Source organism: Sinohyriopsis cumingii, chromosome 1 (genome assembly GCF_028554795.1).
Source record: "Sinohyriopsis cumingii isolate HCF-2022 chromosome 1, ASM2855479v2, whole genome shotgun sequence".
Lineage (NCBI taxonomy): Eukaryota > Metazoa > Mollusca > Bivalvia > Unionida > Unionidae > Sinohyriopsis > Sinohyriopsis cumingii.
In genome coordinates, this window is record NC_142961.1 from 82,448,001 (window position 1) to 82,466,123 (window position 18,123).

At 38.2% G+C, this 18,123-nt stretch overlaps 1 protein-coding gene across 2 annotated transcripts in view; it reads left to right on the plus strand.

The window, feature by feature from the left end:
- LOC149807240 (uncharacterized) overlaps positions 1-18,123 on the plus strand; it is an 82,476-nt gene that overhangs the window by 36,443 nt on the left and 27,910 nt on the right. Inside the window, exons 8-11 of one of the 2 annotated variants that reach the window (XM_089963945.1) lie at positions 4,238-4,379; positions 6,255-6,467; positions 13,892-14,093; positions 16,384-16,432. In XM_089963945.1, coding sequence (XP_089820071.1) covers positions 4,238-4,379; positions 6,255-6,467; positions 13,892-14,093; positions 16,384-16,432 — 606 coding nt within the window. The remainder of the gene's footprint in view (positions 1-4,237; positions 4,380-6,254; positions 6,468-13,891; positions 14,094-16,383; positions 16,433-18,123) is intronic. The other variant, XM_089963948.1, reaches the window with a different exon arrangement.

Consider the following 18,123-nt stretch of genomic DNA (forward strand, 5'->3'; position numbering starts at 1 on the left):
TATGCACCCATAGAGGAAGGAAGATGGGTCTCTTCTTCATCTTAGAATGACCCATCTGTTCCCAGGAGGTGTTTAAGTCACTTTCCTGTGTTGGGTAAGTCAACATCTTCAGTGAGGGTGGGATCAGGAGCAATTTGCATGGTTATGCACCTATAGAGGAATGAAGATGGGTCTCTCTTCCTCTTCATCTTAGAATAACCCATCTGTTCCCAGGAGGTGTTTATGTCACTTTCCTGTGTTGGGTAAGTCAACACCTTAAATGAGGGTGGGATCAGGTGCAATTTGCATGGTTCAGAAATCACATGTTGGTAATCTTCTGAGTTTGAAGATGACCGTTACATCACTTACTGGTTTGGTATCTGAGGAGCTGGTCAGGCCAGTTTGTGTTCTGAACTGTCAGTGACACACTTGACAGGAGATGCCACATGGGTTTTCTTGGTAATAGAAAATGTGCAGAAGTTCTAGCATTTATACTGCTGATGCTTCTGCACTGCCTCTGCAGTTCTCCTGGATTCAAAGCTCCAGTATGGATGAGACTGTGCCAGGTGGAGCAATCCTTTGTAAGATCTCCCCAAGACTCCGGGTCAGTGTTAAAGTGTTTCAGGGATGACTTGAGGGAATATTTGAAGAGGTTCTTTTGACCACCCTGCGATCACTTTCCCTCTGTCATCTTGCCATAGAAGATCATTGGTAGTTGCTCTTCTGGTATCCATGTGGCCTGCCCATCTCAACTGATTTTATCATCAGAATGTGGATGATTGGATAACTTCATTGTATGGTACCCTGTCTTGCTGTCCTGCCAGCCTACCTTGATTAGTTTCCTCAGACATCCTTTGTGAAATTAGGTCAGCTTCTTGGCATGTGCATTGGTAAACCATCCAGGTTTTGCAAGTATACTGCTGGGTTGGCATCACAATGACTTTGTAAAGCTTTATAGACTGATTTCTCTGAGCTCCCACATATTTGTGCATAGTCTGTCAAAGGCCACACTTAACTTTGCATTAGCAATCTGGATATTGAGTTTGGAGATTGTGAGCATGGCCTTAGTCACTCAGATATCCTATCTATCTCTTCTCCTGACATTGACATAGTAAGATACCAGTGCTTGGAGTGTGGGTGTATCAAAGATGTCTTGTTGTGGTTTGGCAGACGGAAGACTGTGTTGTTGATTAGAAGCTCATGGTCATCACACTTTCTCAGCTGGAGGAGCCCACTGTTGTTGCTTGATCAGTGCCAAGTCGAGTATTGAAGTCACCCAAGATGATGAGCTTGTTTGCCTCTGCAGTAAGAGACTAGTAGTCTTCATAAAATGTATCCATTTTACAGAAAGTGGGAGTCTAATTTGCATTAGTCTGTCATTTATTCCTTTTGGGAGATTTGTGAGCTTAATGATTAGCATTGATTTGATGCAAACTCAACAACAGCTTCACATCACTGAACTTTTCTGTGGCCACTCCGGAGTTGTCCTTTCTCAGTTAAGCAAGTTTCACTCAGGGCTGCCATCTGGATGTTGAATCTGGCCAATTCTCTACCAATGTGAGCAGTTCTTCTCTCTGGTCTATCGGCTGAGGAACTGTCCATTAGTGTACATATATTCCAGGCCCCTTGAAGTTCAAGTTAGGATTTCAGCTGCTAAGGTGGGATACCCATCAGCTGTTACATGCTGAACAGGTTTAAGGTGAAGCAGGCAATGTTTAGGGCACCTTTTCTAGCCCCTTCCTAATGCTACAACAGTGAGAAATGTGATCCAAAAATGGGCTGCTCAGTCACCTAGGGACAGCAGAATTCCACTGCTACATTAGTCCAATGAAAAGCAACCTTATGTTCAGGTATGCAGTTGCAGTTTCCCAGTATATCCACTCCTGCTGCTTTGCCACTTCTCCAATACCACTGGACTTGAATGTATCAGATGGAGTCAGGGAAATAATATGACTTGCATGTAAGTTGGATTTAAGTGAAGGAAAGTTGTGGAGAGTCACCTTCACTCTCTCATCCAAACCTGTCTGAAACCAGTGGCATGACAATGTTGAGACATTTGGAGACAAGTCCAGATTTAGTGGATGGTCATTAGTTGGTGCTCAGTGCTGTCAACAAAGTTCTTGCATCTGCCTTCATAGCTGGGGAATGAGAATAATTTGCCTAGCTGCCTGATCCACCAGAAAGGACTTTCCAGAGAAAGCAAGGTGTAGCAGTCCACACAGATTCAACAGTCACAGGTAGTACCATCTGCTGATACTTAGGTAGGAGTCATAGCCTGACCTTGGAAAGTGATGCTGTCAGCTTCTGTTAGGGAGAGATCTTTGGCCCCTTTCAAGGAAGGAAATATTCCAGTGCCTGTTGAGAGCGATTTGCTCCTTCATGAAGATAGGGAAGAGTTGTGTTCTTGCTCAGATAGATCTGATGCTGAGGCTAGTTCTCTAAACAGAGTCTTCAGTCAGCTGGATACTGATGATCAGGACCTCCTCCCATGTTACCATTTAATCCCTATGGGGAAATGGAGTCGGGCTTAGATTGCCCGTGTAGGGAAGGGGATTTGATTAGCATCCCCCTCCTTCCCTGTTTCCTTGTATAGTTCGAAAGAGTTAATTCAGTTGCCACTGTGAGTCATTATGGGATGACTAAAACCCCATTTTAGTGACTCCTTCTCCAGAGATGGAGATTATGAAGAATAGTTCTGTCTTGTCTTGATAGGTAGGTCAGAGCGATGATGCCCTTCCATTTCTGGTTGATTCCAGTGAGTTTCTAGAAGAAATGGTTGCATTAGTGCCTTCCTTCCTCATATCACACTTCCAGAAAGGTAAGGTTAGAGCTATTGGTGCATCTTGGGCCTACTTTAATCACTCCTTTTTGGATGATGTCATGAGAGCAGCCTCAGTCTACCTTTTCATCCTTTTACCTTTGATATTTGATACACCAGAGCAAAGACATCTACTTGTTGAGTCCGATTGTGACAGCACAACATGTACCCAAGCCATCTATGAGCTTACAGTAGGGAACACTCCTTCAGTAAGGTAAGTGAATTGTTCTTATCAGGTTTTGTTTTTGAGGTTATCAGCCTCTCTCCTAACTGGTAAATTCAGCAGTGTAATAATAAAAGGTAATGAATAGCTGCTATAATTTCCTTGGTGAGGTGTGGAAATATTTTGCAATACCTTACTGCTACTATTGCAAAATTCCCTTTTCCCACCTTATTACCTGTAGTGTCAAGAAGAAGATATGTCTGTATGTTAGTTATGACAGGAATTTAATTGGGATCATGTTCTTTTCTTATCTGGTCCTCTATGTACTAATTGGAGGGGTGAATATTTAGCTTACTTAGATTTGGGATTTAGTGTCCAAGAAAATGGTATTAATTCGTGTAGCAGGTAAGTATTACATAAATAAAACTAGTTTCACCCTCCCGAAAAACTACATGTTCCGTATAAAGTTGTTTTAACAAGAATAAACTTAAATTGGGTTTTTAGCTCTACTGGTCATAGACTAAAAGAGCTTATGGGATGGTCTGTTGTCCAGTATCTATCTGTTTGCCTGTTAGCACAAGTTATTGCTGCTCCTGAACTAGTGGTGGAAATTGCCATGAAACTCTACACATACATTCATCCCATTGTCTCGTTGGTCCCTGATAAACATGGTGTTGCTCGCACATCTAATATGACCATCACATGACCATCTTGTTTTTGCTACTCTTCCTAAATGGACAGTCTTATCAGCATGGGGTTTTCACTAAATGACTTCTTATGATATTCTGTTAATCCTAAATGCAAATGGTGCTGATCTGATGTCCAATATGGCCATCTTGGAAACCTTGTTATTGCTGCCTCTACATTGGATGTTCATATCACATGAGTTGTCACTTTAAGTCTTATGATGTCCAGTTGGTCCAAGATGAAAATACTGCTGGTCTGATGTCCAGTATGGTCACCACAGTGGCCATCTTGAAAATCATGTCCAATATGGACAAGTTGCCAGTGGTACTTCTAATATGGCTGCCATGATGACTGTCATGAAAATCCTTTGTCACTACGCCCCAGAATGGATGATCATTATGATGGTTTTTTTAACCAAAAGTATTGTTGCTTTTTGACAGGGCTTGCACAAGCATGTATGAAGTAAAATCATACGTGTCTGACCAAATAGTGTTGAATCCCAGTGTTTTCATTAAAAATTCAATATTAGATAAGAGATTGTTTTATGTTTTTAACTAATTTTTAGTGATGTGCTTTTAACTAATTTTCAGTGATGGAAGGAAATGGTGGTTATGGTGCCTGGAAACTAAAAAGTGTTCTCCATGAAGTCGGCAAGATGTGGTCACGCTACATTGTTTTCTTCAAAGGGGAAAACAGAGATAAATTGATTAAAGCTGCTCAAGACCATAACAGGTAGTGTAGGCATATAATACTAGTATTCTTTTTAGGACCCGTGTATGTATGAAGTAGCTCAGCACAATAATGAGTATGGTCCCAACAAAAGGTACAGTTTTAAAAATGCCTTATGAAGGTAAAGAAGTAAGGCAAATTCTCATCAGTGGTCAATTTACAAAGAATAATGTATCAGATCAAATATATTTGTTTTAATAATTGTAAGATTTACTTTAGGAAAGAAATGCTGGAGAATTTTTTTTTAAATTACCTCAACAGTGTGCCAAGGAACTTACTGTTTATATCAGTCTCAAGGAAAAAAAATTATTGAAATCAGTGACTGCTTTCTTTTATGGTACATCATTTAAAATTGTAGGAGTCTGCATAGCCACATCAAGAGATTCCCAGCCCTGTTCTAGGATGATTTGCCAGATATCAGAATGAAATCTGCCCTTGCTTTTCAAATTTATTATTCATTCTTTGACCAAATCTTCTAAAGAAGGTACTGGACTTGATAACCCACACTGTAAATAAAATTACAAAACATTCAGGTCTAAGGTTTTGAGCAGAATTAGCGAAGAAGCTGGATTTGCAAAAATATAATTTTTTAATTATAAGATAATCTGTTGTCTATCGTCTGTCTGTCTGTTAACTAAAGCTGTCAAAATTTCAAAAACTTCTACTAATTACCCATCAATTCTTTTTGATCAGTTATCTAGGTACCTCATCAAACATGTGTATGAACCTGAAGTTAGTCCACATTTTTTTTAAAAATTTGCCGTATCCAATAAATATCACTAATGTCATCTGCTACAAAGTCCAAGAATTCTTCATCATTGTCTGATAAAGTTCTGAAATCCTCTGTTGTTGTCTAGTAAATCGTCATCATTGTAAATATCGTCTGACTCCCTTTCCTTAGCCTCACTGTCATGTATGGATGCTTTTTAAGTAATACTTTGATCTTAAAGTTTGTGAAATCTGTTAAAGGTTGCAACTGAATACCAGTCATTTGTATGGCAGGATCAAATAACTACCTTCTGATACTTACCACTGTCAGTTATTTACTGGCAGAGTCAGACCTCTGCTTGGCACTGAAATAATACATGTATTCAGGGCTCAGTCAAAGAGATTGTCAACTTGATAACGAAATGAGTGCTGCCTTAACAAGCACTGGCAAAAGACTTGTATACGGTAAACAGATACCCTATTGCTCATTGTATTACCTGGGTTATTATCAAAAGGCGAGTACCTGGATACCTGTTGGTATATTTACCATTAACATACGTTTGTTATCACTATTCATCCAAAACTTGCCCCAAATGAAAAATTTGTTTTGTTTAAACATCCAGTATCTAGGCCACAGAAGCCATGTTTAAAATCATTGTATTACATATCGCCATGGGGTTTTTCAGTTAAAGACTGCTTATGATATCTAGTTGGTCCTAAATGAAAATGGAGCTAATCTGAGGTCCAATATGTATGGCAGCATAGCAGCCATCTTGAACTTGTTATTACTACTCCACCTTCATATGATGACTGGTTGACCCTAAATAAAAATGGTGCCATTCTGACATGCATTATATCCACCACTGCAACTAATTTGAAAATCTTGTTTTTGCTGAACAGAGATGACTTCCACGCTCAGCAGATAAAAGGAAGAATTGGTCATATCTTGTATTCCTGGAAATTCTTTTCATCAGTTGAGCATCAGTCCTTTCAAGGGACTCTTGTTTTATTACCAGTGAAGACCATCATAAAATGTCCTACAAGTATAAATTCTGTTGAACATCAAAATGCAAAAATGTATTTTTGTTAAAAATGTTGATGTTACTAGGTCCATGAAACTTAAATGATTCTTAAATTTAATTATTGACTGTATACATCTATTTTTATTAGAAATGCTTCTCTGAGTGTGACATACCAGAAGGACAGCAAGTGGGCTGAAGCCCCCTCTGTGACAGTTATGCACACTTGCCAGGAACCAGGGTCAGAAGTGATAAATAGTCGACCCACCTCCCCATTTTATGAAACTTTGTGTGCCTCATTGTTGCCAGATCCACCCACTGTATACAGAGAGTTACTGGAAGGAAAAATCTCACCATTAGAAGGGTAAGGATTGCTGCAATTGTTCTGTGCCAGGTATAAATTATAAAGAATGAAAGATGTTTATAATTAACTTGTCAGGATAGCTAGAATTACTCTTTAATATCCACTATTTGTTATATACTAATCATGATGTGTGTGTGAATATATATATATATATATATATATATATATATATATATATATATATATATATATATATATATATATATATATAACCTCCTTTGTTATACAGATTCACTAAATACATCCAGACATTGTATCTATATGTGTTATTAACACTAATTGGTTGTAACAAGTGTAGGTTGAAGTATTGGTGGAAATCGGATGAAATTTCATAATAGGCAACAAAATTTGGTTGTATAAAGGGTAGGTTAATGTAGTGTTGGGAATCAGATGAAATTAGATCGAGTGTAGGTAAAACTATTGGCAGGTTAATGTAGTGTTGGGAATCAGATGAAATTAGATCGAGTGTAGGTAAAACTATTGGCAGGAATCCGATGAAATTTTATCAGGTGTAGGTAAAAGTATTGGTGGGAATCTGATGAAGTTTTATGACAGTCATCAGAGGCTGCTAATTTGATAAATAATTTATTAATAATTGATTAATTTGTTCCACATAATGTCTTGAACGAAACTGGTAGTAATTGTCAGATTGAAGTCTGAAACAATAGGAATAGTGCAGGGCTGGATTTGACCAAAATTGACCACAGATTTGTGTTTTTTGTTGGATTAGTATCATTTTTCAGCACAGAAGTCCCATCCATTGAAAGGGACTTAACAGGCCTGGTAATATTGAAACCCTCATGTAAGAATAGACCGTAAACACTTTGATAATGTACAACAGTTGCTCCAGAATGTCATTGCTGTAGGTTTTGTGCTAGAACTGGTATCAATGGCAATTTCCAGCAAGCAGAACACAGCTATCTTTGCCTGCCGATGTGCTCATTGGACATGTGTTGGAATCTTTCACATATGGCACATGTGCTGAATGGGGAAGCACATCACATGCTGGCCAGTTCTATAAAAGCAGCAGTTAATTTACAGCTCACAGAAAGAGATGCGTTACTTACCACTTCCATCTTCCTGGAAGTCTAGAGCATCACAAGGTCATACATAGATCACATCCATTGTCCTCAGACCTACTCTTAAATGGCCAGATGGAGGTAATACAAAAACGGGCCACCAGAGACATACATGCCAACCATTATGCTTTTTTTCTTCACTGAATTACATCTTACGATCATCTTTATATGGATTACGCTTTTCCAGTATGTTTTTAAAAAAAAGCAATAAAAGTTGTGTTTGTAATTTATATCGACTGTTCCAGTGGCCTAGTGGTTAGAGCATCCACCTCGGATGCAGGAGGTCATGGGTTCGAACCACAGCCAAGTCATACCAAAGACTTATAAAAATGGTACTAACAGCTTCCTCACTATCCACTCAACATTAAGAAGTTAGTTAGGACTGGTTGGCCTGGTGTCAGGATAATGTGACTGGGTGGGACATCATGCAATATGTCTGTGGCATGATGCCCCAGTACTAGGCATCACTATTAACTGCCACGCTGCAGACATTGTAGCGATATGACTGAACATTTGTTGTAACTATACTAAAAGTCCAAATCACACACATATACTGTATTTTATATCATCATCTCTTTAATTCCACTCATCATGAGAAATTGAGAACATTCTAAAAAGAAAGACTGCTGCATAAGAAAAGCATAAGAGCTAATTTGTCTATCATCAAGCTACATGTACTTTCCTAGTTTTCTATATATAGCAACTACATGACCCATTTCCAAGAAAACAGAAGGGTTTCTTTAGTTTGAAACTTTGCCTCATTGATTCATTATATTGATAATGAATTGAGGTAGCAGACTGGTCTGTACTTTTAAAGAAAATGGCACCAGATATTAAGTGAAATGGACTTCTACAGTTTGACTTGTGGGTGAAAATTCTTAGAGCAGATGGGTCTTTTTTACACATATCCAATCAGAAAAAGGATAATTTAACACTGTTTTAGACATTTTTAAAAAAGAACACGATTGATGCAAAACTGCAATTGGATTGAAGACAGAATCTGATCATTTAGCAAAAGTTATAGACATGTAGATAACAAATGGTGAGTGCTGAATGTAAATAATTTTTCATGAAGTTTTGTGTTTGTATTCTGGTTCTCAGCCAGGTGGATTTTGCCTATTTGTGTATTTTGACCTGCAGATCCTGGTTACTAGTAAAAAATAAATTACGCTGTTGTAGCCTCAACAATGTAGTGGTACTGATGTTAGTAATGGTAACATAATGATTATGCTTCTTATGCTCAGATTATGCTTTTTTGCAACTTGTATTAGCAAAGGTTATCTTTGTGCATCTCTTGGGGTTTTCATGTATACAAAGAGACAAATCTACCTCAGTTCCAGTGTCAGAGACCTCAGTGATCATTTCAAAGTATGGATCAGAGGAGGAGAAAGGATCTCACTAGGGAATGCCAAATGGGGAAACAGTCCCTCAGATTCTGTACATGTTAAAAGCTACATTTCACAAGAATGAGTATGTACAAAATGCAGAGAGAGGGGAATCATTTTCATCCAGTTTTTCTGCATGCCAGAATCCATCCAGAAAGATTGCTCTGGTGGCATAGTGGTTAGTTCATCCACCTCGGATGCGGGAGGTCACAGGTTCGAACTCGTGCAAATTCATGCTAAAGACTTATAAAAATGGTCCTTTTAAAGGTGCCTCACTAGGTACTCAACATTAAAAGGTTAGTGTTAGGCTAGTCATCCTGGTGTCAGGATAATGGGACTGGGTGGGAAATGGTGCTTCATATCTGTGGCATGATGCCCCAGTACTAGACAGCATATTAACTGCCACACTTTAAAGTTATGTTAAAAATCCAAATCACAAACACACACACACACACACTCCTTCCAGAAAGAAATCGTGTCATCTTTACCCTGTCATTGTCAAGAACCTCGTTGGGTGCATGACTATAGAGTAGGGAAGCACCAGGTGAATTATATATTTAAATTAACATATGAATTCCCTTGTTTTACTCCTACTCAGCCTTGGATTCCTTGTCAGATGAACAAATCCAGTATCATTTTCATCATAACCTTACATTCATTTGGAAATTTAATTCAAACTGCATCTGAACAGTTTGTCTCTCTCATGGCTTTAAAAATCATTTTGATGGTGGCTTCAGTTCTTCCTTAGCCTGTGAATTCCTTTGCCTATTTGGTCTTCTTAGTGTGGCACCACATCTACTCTTCCTTGTTCCTTTGTTCATGAGACCATTACAGATGATACTTTTGTCCCGATGATGGGGGCCCCAAGTGGCCGAGTGGTCTAAAGCTCTCTCCGTTATGGATCACTGCAATCTCACCTCTGCCTGCATGGGTTCGAGTCCCGGATTCGGTTAATGTGTGTATGTGAGAAGACTTGCCAATAGCTTCTCGTGGGTCGGTGGTTCTTTCCGGGGTTTTCCCGGGTTCTTCCACCACTGTTAATACTGGCTGCCATGTATAGCTTATCGTGTGCTGAAAAATGGCATTAAACCCTACAAAAACAACAACATTGTCCCGATGATAACTGAATCTTTGCCCATTGAAACAAACAGTATTTGGTTCTTTTTAATTATATAAAGTGACATCTTGGTAAAAAGCCTCACTTGATTTACAGTGGGTGTTCCCTTGCTGGTCCAGCATCCAGGAGTAATGATTCATATGAATACAAGTAGAGTAGGGTGGGGTCTTACCTCCTGCCATTGTTTCAGGATTCTAACAGATTGTTTCCTATTGCACATCAGAATCCTATTAATAAAGATCAATTTGAAAGCATTTCATTAGTGGCAGGAGTTCCTTTATGGAAAGGGTCTACTTATTTTATCCAACAACAACACTGTTGTTAATAATCCCAGAAGTCAAGGAGGGACCAAATCCCACTGACCCGTTCCTTCAGGTTTGAGATTTTCTAATTTGTTATCATCAACAAAAAAACCACTTGCAAGTTCATCACATTCCAGGCAGGTTACATGTATTGATGGACTTGTTGTTCCAAAGGAATCAACTAATGCAAACTGAATGGTTGCTTCATCCCCTGGTGTTCAGCCAAAGCTGTACTCATTGGGATTGACCACTAGTGGATCTGTGTGTGACATGGTGGAAAGCAAATTACCCAACCTTTGTTCTCTCCATTCACAGATCAAAGGGCCTGGACTGTTGACCCTTTTTCCAGAGGCTCGAATGGTTTGGATACCTACCATTTGGCTCTAATACCTCAGATTCCAACATTCTTGAAAAAAAGCAAGAAATCGGAATGCTGTCTTATCCTAATTGCTCCCTTCAAATGAGAAAAATCATGGATAAATGACTTGTTAAATCTGGCAGTGGAAATTCCATGGAAAATTATGACCTTTCCTTACCTGCTCAAGCAACTTTGACGGCAGGAGTGTCATCCAAACCCAGATCTATTGAACCTGTCCATCTAGATGATATCAAACAAGCCCTTAGGGGCAAAAGTTCTCAGGACAAGTATTTGAGAGAATCACTCTGGTGAGAAGGCACACCAATTTGAAAGCATGTAAAGGAAAGTGGAAAATTTTCTCATAGTGGTGTAAGTGTGAATATTTTCCTCCACTTAAGACATCAATACCCCCCAGATAGTTAACTTTCTAATGTGACTTTTCATGGTGAAGAAGATAGCACACACAAGTTTATACCCTTCCATGATTTCAGACATGTTGCATCACCACAAAGTGGAGGATACAGGACAAAACAACGACCTCTCCAACCTTCTGGTGAACTTTGATTTACCATGACTGTAGGCTTTGATTCTGTCCCTGAAATGGAATCTACCATGGGTTCTCAAATGGTTGAATAAGGCACCATATGAACTGCTCCCACGGCATTGGTTTATTCTTTGTATAAGACCTACTTGCTACTCATCCTAGCCACAGCAGGCATGATCAGTGAAATAAGTGACTTGTTGGCTATCTAGAGCAGTTCCATAAAGATGGCTCAATTTCATTCATGATGGCCACCATCTTTATTGCTAAGAACAGGATTCTGCTAATGGGCAGGATCAGAAAAATACATGCCTTGTATTTACAGTTCTGTTGGGAGGATTTGATTTCATTTACGACTGTCCTGCCTTCATTGCCAAGAACAGGCTCCCACTCATGGGCAATTAGTCTTTTGTAATGAAACCTTTTTCTGTGTTGGACCCTGTGCCGCAGGGTTATCTGCAGGACCCCATGAGGACTTTGAAGTAGTACTTTAAATGAACCGAGCCAGGATGAAGAGGGATATCTCGTTTATTTTTACCTTTGAAAGAAGGAAGGGTAAATATATCATCCTGATTATTTGCCTTACATACAGAGAATTAACCCAGGATAAAATGAATTTATTGTGAATTTGCTTTTAGGGCAGTTTCCACTAGCATTGCATTCGAGTGTGTTCCCAAACCGATAGTATACAAGCTGTGGAATTGAGGTCAGATTTTACCTCTAAGATTTTAATCTCAAAAGGCTTTATGGGATCTATAGCAGTGCAACCTTTCTGGATTGTTCAGCTGCTTGTTAGTGAAGCAGCACTATGATTTCTGCTGGATTTGCAGAGGAAATTTGTTTTCTAACAGCTACATGTAGGCATATAAGGGCACAAGAGATGGTGCTTTTATGGAGTAAGGGGATGTAACTCCTCCCTCCACTTAACTATTCCACCAAAAGGTGTTATGATCGAGTATTTTATTTAAGAAGATAAAAAAAATTGGAGTAAAATGTTTCTTAACAATACTTACCTGATCATAATATAATTACAACCTCCCACCCTCCTGCAGTCACATCCTATTAACAGAGTGTGCATTCTGCTTCAGTAGTAACTGAAGCAGAGATGGGATTTGGCACCATTCCATGTATCTTAGGGGATATCACTCTGATTCCCATGTATGTTGGCAGACAAATTAGCTAAAAATTTAACTTGGGTGGGCTGAATTTGCAAGGTAATGGTCATAATTGAAGGTATTATGCTCAATTCAGAATTTTTAAAGAAACAGATTTTACTCCAAAAATTGGTTTCTGCAAGTCATAGCATTTCATAGAGATCTTGTTAGTTCTACTGGTCATAGACCAGGAGAGCTTTTGGGATGATCCATTGCTCATCGGTTAGCACACTACTTGTCATGAAACTTGACACACATTCATCCCATGGTCTAGTTTTTAAATGCAAATCCAATATAGCCACCACTGTGGACATGCCTTGAAAATCTTGTTGTCCTCTTGAATGAAAAGTCTTATAGACAATGGGATTTGTTAGGATGTTTTGTTAGTCCAAAATTAAAATGGTTTAGATCTGACATCTACTGTGTTGCAGTTGCCATCTTGACAATCTTATCACTACTTCTTATGAACAGAAAGTCAAATTAACTTCTTGTGGTGTTTGGTTGGTCATAAATGAAAATGGAGCCACTCAGACATCCACTATGGCCATCTTAATAAGCTTCTTATCACTACTTTTCCTGGATGGATGGTCATTATCAGCTTTTGGGTTTTTACTTGTTAGTTCTACTGGTCATAGACCAGGAGAGCTTTTGGGATGATCCATTGCTCATCTTATAATGTCTGGTTGGTCTTAATGAAATTGGTGCCTATCTGACTTGCGATATGGCCACCACAACTGTTATTCCTTCAAAATGGAATGTCACATCAGCATTGGGTTTTCACCAGAAGACTTATAACATGTCTTGTTGGTTCTAATTAAAATGGTGCTGATCTGTTATCCAATATGATGCCCATAGTGGCCATCTTGAAAGTATTGTTATTAGTAATCCCCTTAAATGGAAAGTCATTTTGACATGGGGTTTCCATCAGAAGTGTTTTGATAATATCTAGCTGGTCTTAAATGAAAATGGTACAAAGTGACCCACAGTATGGCCACCAAGGTGGTCATCTCGAAAATGTTATCATCTCTACTCATCTCAAATGGATGACCTTATTCGCATGGGATTTTCACCAGTAGACTTCTTAAGGTCCTTCTTGAAAATTATACATCGATTATGGCTGCTGTGATGGTTTTCTTGGAAATCTTGTCACCTGAACAGATAGTCATATTGACATATCTCCCCCAAAAGACTTCTAATGATGCCTCATTGTTTCTAAATGAAGTTAGTGCCAATCTAATATCCAGTATGTCCGCCACTGCAGATAATTTGAAAATCTTGTTATTGCTAGATAATATCAAATATACCTTAAACACTCAGCAGTTAAAAGGAAGAAATGGTTTTATCTTGAATACCTAGATGTACTTTTCAGACAGTAGAGTATAGTAGCTTCAGGGGACTCTTGTTTTTGCTATAACATTACATCACTGTATCATGTATAGCCTCTATAAAAATATCCAGTTTCTATTTTTACTTTGCCTAAACAAACAGATCAAAAGGAACAGACCATGTGCACAATCTATCAACAACAGTATGTTTTGATTCTAGTGGATACAGTGAACCTGTGCCTGTCATGCTGCTTAGGCTTGCAGCTATTCGTCAGTGGAACAAGACTAGCCTGAAAGAGGTTAAGAGACAAATCTGTCAGCTGGGTGTAGTCATCCTTCACAAGCTCATAAGCCTCACAAAGAAGGTAATGTATGTCACAAAATTAGCACATGCTAACACTGTTTTCACATTTAACAAGATGTTTTATTGTCTCTGTCTTTTCATACAGTTATCTTTCATGTGTAAAAAAACATAGGTAAGAAACATTATTCAATATTTGCTGTTGTACCATATTTACCACATACCGTAAGTTGGGACCAGGTGCAAGCGATATAGAGCCAGATCTGCCATTCCATAATGTGCCAGTAGATTGGGGTCTGTGTTTATTTGTTCTGCTGATCAGCCTAACAAACTACATTGATCCAGATCTGTTGGTCTGTTATGTGATGGCACACCTGGGTCTTTGCAGTTTACAGTTGGATCTGACTTATACGTAAGTGTGTAGACCCTAAATTATTTGTACATTGTATAATACATTGTAAGTTTTTAGTCATTGCAGATCAGTTATTATTGTTTATTGTTTATGATGATAGTTTTTGGACCCTTGTTCTTAACTACATGCTTCTTACATGAACTTGGATTGTGCTTTGTCTAACTCAAAGTGGTCCAAATACATTCCTGCAGGTCAATTTTTGTGGCCCAAGCTCATGCTTTAAGTAAGTTCTATAATTATAGTATAATTACTATAATATATATCATGTATGGCCCACATCCTTCACATTTACCCAGGTTTAACTAATATGACTAGATAATTAACCATATATGACTTGTAATTCCTTATCAGGTTGATCATTGTTGTTGTTCAGCCTTTCAATTTCAAAAGTGAGCATTACATTACTGTTTTGGATTCTTTGAGTAATTGAATGGCAGATCAAACCAATTTGTGCTATGAACTGTTTGTGGCACACTTCACAGAAGATGCCACTTGGGTTTGTGTGATCAACAGAGGATATGCAGCTATTCAGTGATTTCTGCTGCCTCTGCAGTTCTCTTCCATTCAAAGTCTGTATCCTATCCCCAGTATGGATGAGACTCTGCCAATTGGCAATATTCTTCATTATCATTTAGTACAGTCCAAGCCCCTGAATATCAGATCCACCTACTTTTGTTTCTGCACAAGAACTCCCATAATTATATTTGGATTTCAACCAGATTTGGTGTGCAGCTAGATATTGAAAAAGAAAATGGTTGAGCTCAGTTGTCAGCATTCTTTGTCATTGTTGAAACAGTTACAGTCCCTTATTGTCAGAGCCACCCACTTCCATTTCTGCGCAGTAAATCCCTTTATTATTGGATTTCAGCTAAATTTGGTATTCAGCTTGATATTGATTAGATCTTGGCAGAGTTAAGTTGTCAGCATTCTGCATCATCTTCTTGCATAATTATAGCCTTATTTTTTATTTGAACCAAATGTCTTGTACAACCACATATCGATGAGACCTCAGCTGAACTCAGTTGTTAGTATTCTTTGACAGTGTTCTGTCATCATTTAACAGTTATAGCTTCTGTGGTAGAGTTATAGAACTTGATTGCCAGATCCACCGTCAGTTTTGCTTCCATGAAACAACTCCCGTAATTATTTGTGTATTTCAGCCAGATTTTATGGGCTTCTCTGATGAGGCTAACCAAACGTGGGGGTCATCATTTCCAGGACTTTGCTTGTTTTCAAGTTCAGATTGTAGATAGGTTATGTGCTTCATAAGTCTGTCATGTATGTTTCAGTTAAGTTTTTGTGTAACAGTACTTGTTTACTTGAATTTTGTACTCTGGTTTCTCTCCACATTGTATTAATCTTTTGCCTTGTACTTTGTGTCCACCACTTTCATTTTATTTTTAATACCAACAGCGTGATATTACTCAGAAGATAGATGAATGAAAGTATATCTTTTTGTCTACTGTGCATCAACATAGCTCAACATTACGATTACTTATAATGTAGGAATCAATAACTTTGTTTGGATTTTTGGGCGACCAGCATGTAGTTATATCTAAATTTTTGCCCACAAAAATTGTTTTGAAATTTGGTCTTGTGTGCTGTAGCAGAACCAGTGTAACATGTTATATGTATATGCAGTTAAAAGTATATTCTAATGTAAGTAAATTGTGGAAACTTGCAATTTTTAGAGGACATTTCAGGTTAAGTTGACAGACCTGAGTATGTCTGCTCAGCATCAAGGTAACCTGAGCACACCTCAAATGAAAAAATTAACTATTTGAAGTTAAAAGACAAGTGAACATCAGGAAAGTAATTACTTGTACTTTTCTGTGTCATGTGGCTTCATACATAATACTCTGGTGACAGTTTCACCATTAAATGTAACACATATTTGAATAGATTTCATTGAAATTCATTCTGAAGTTTTTGTTCTTTTCAGCATTCCATCATGCATGAAAAGGAAGAAAACAAATATTTCTCTGAATCAGGTGAGCATTTGCAATGATTTGAAGAGATAGACTTTTGTATGCAGATTTTTCAAGCATCACTTTAATTTGCGTGGCAGAAAGCTAAGTGAACTTGTGCCATGATGATAACTGGTCATCTTGTATGGCTGCTGATTAGTCATCCAGTATGATGCTGATTGTTCATCCAGTATGTTATCAGTTGGTCATCCAGTATGGCTGTTGATTGGTCATCCAGTATGATGCCAATCGGTCATTCAGTGTGACGGCTGATTGGTCATCCAGTATGAATCCAATTGGTCATCCAGTATGATGCTGATCGGTCATTCAGTGTGACGGCTGAGACAAAAAATGGAAAAATGATTAAATGAAAAACAAATAACTTCTCAAAAAGGGCTTAGCAAAAAGGCTTCCTGATATGAAGGGCTTTGATGTTTATGCAAGTGATGTAAATCCACCATCCAATATGTAATAATAATAATGAGGACTTTGTATAGCGCCTAATCTTTAGAAGAACTGAGCGCTTTACAATGTTGGACAACACCTATCACATAAAAAACATATATAATGATATTATTACAAAAATCAAACACCATGAAATTAGAAAACAAAAAACATGCTGAAAATATTTAAGGTGGGAAACATTATTAGGTCTTTAAGTTTGTTCTTGCAGTTGAAATAGGTGAGTTTTAAGAGCACTCTTGAATGAGATCACTGTCTTTGTGTCTAAGTTCAGTGGGCAATTCGTTCCACATTGCTGGGATCTAGTATGCAAAAGAAAAATTGTCCATTTGACTTTGTTTTCATAGTGGAAATAATGAGTATACGATTGTCAGAAGAGGAGCATAGGTATCTTACTGGTGTGTACAGATGGGTGAGGTCGGATAGGTATGTTGGACTGGAGTCCATCAATGAAATGTAGCACAGAGAACAAATTTTATGTTTGATTCTGGATTGAATGGATAGCTAGTGTAGGGTACAGAGCAGGGGGAGGTGTGCTGTGATCATGGTACTCAAAGGATGATCTGAGCAACTATTTTTTTTAACTTTTTTGAAGTTTCTGGAGTAGATATTGAAATGAACCAGACAGAATTGAGTTACAATAGTCCAGTTTTGAAAGTACTAATGAACTCACAAGTGTTTTAGTGGCATCAACTGAAAGATATTTGCATATGGAGCTGATGCATCTCAGCTCAAAATACGCAGCCTTGTATATGTTCATGACATGTTGGTGTAGTGTGAGAATACTGTCCAGAGTAACACCTAGGTTTTGTACTGACTGTGTGAATTTAATTTTGGCATTGCTGATATTTGTTGTTTGAGGTAAAGGAAGTGAATGAGATAGTCTTGTTTTGATCAGAATGGCCTCAGTTTTATCATGATTCATCTGGAGCTTGTTACATGTCATCCATGATTTCATATCGGAAATAAACCTTTCTACACCTTGGATGGTAGCATCAGCTTCAGTTGGGTGGCTAGATTTTTATATTTGGGTGTCATCAGCATACAATTGTGAGACAATGGATGATGGTCTATGATACTTGAGACTGGCTGAGTGTATAGAATGAAGAGAACAGGTCCAAGAACAGACCCCTGTGGAAGACAACAACATAGATCAACTGGGCTATAGTGTATTCCATTTGCAGGCACAATTTGTGTCCTGTTGACCAAGTAGGACTTGAACCACAGTAAGGCTGTATCATGAATGTCAAATA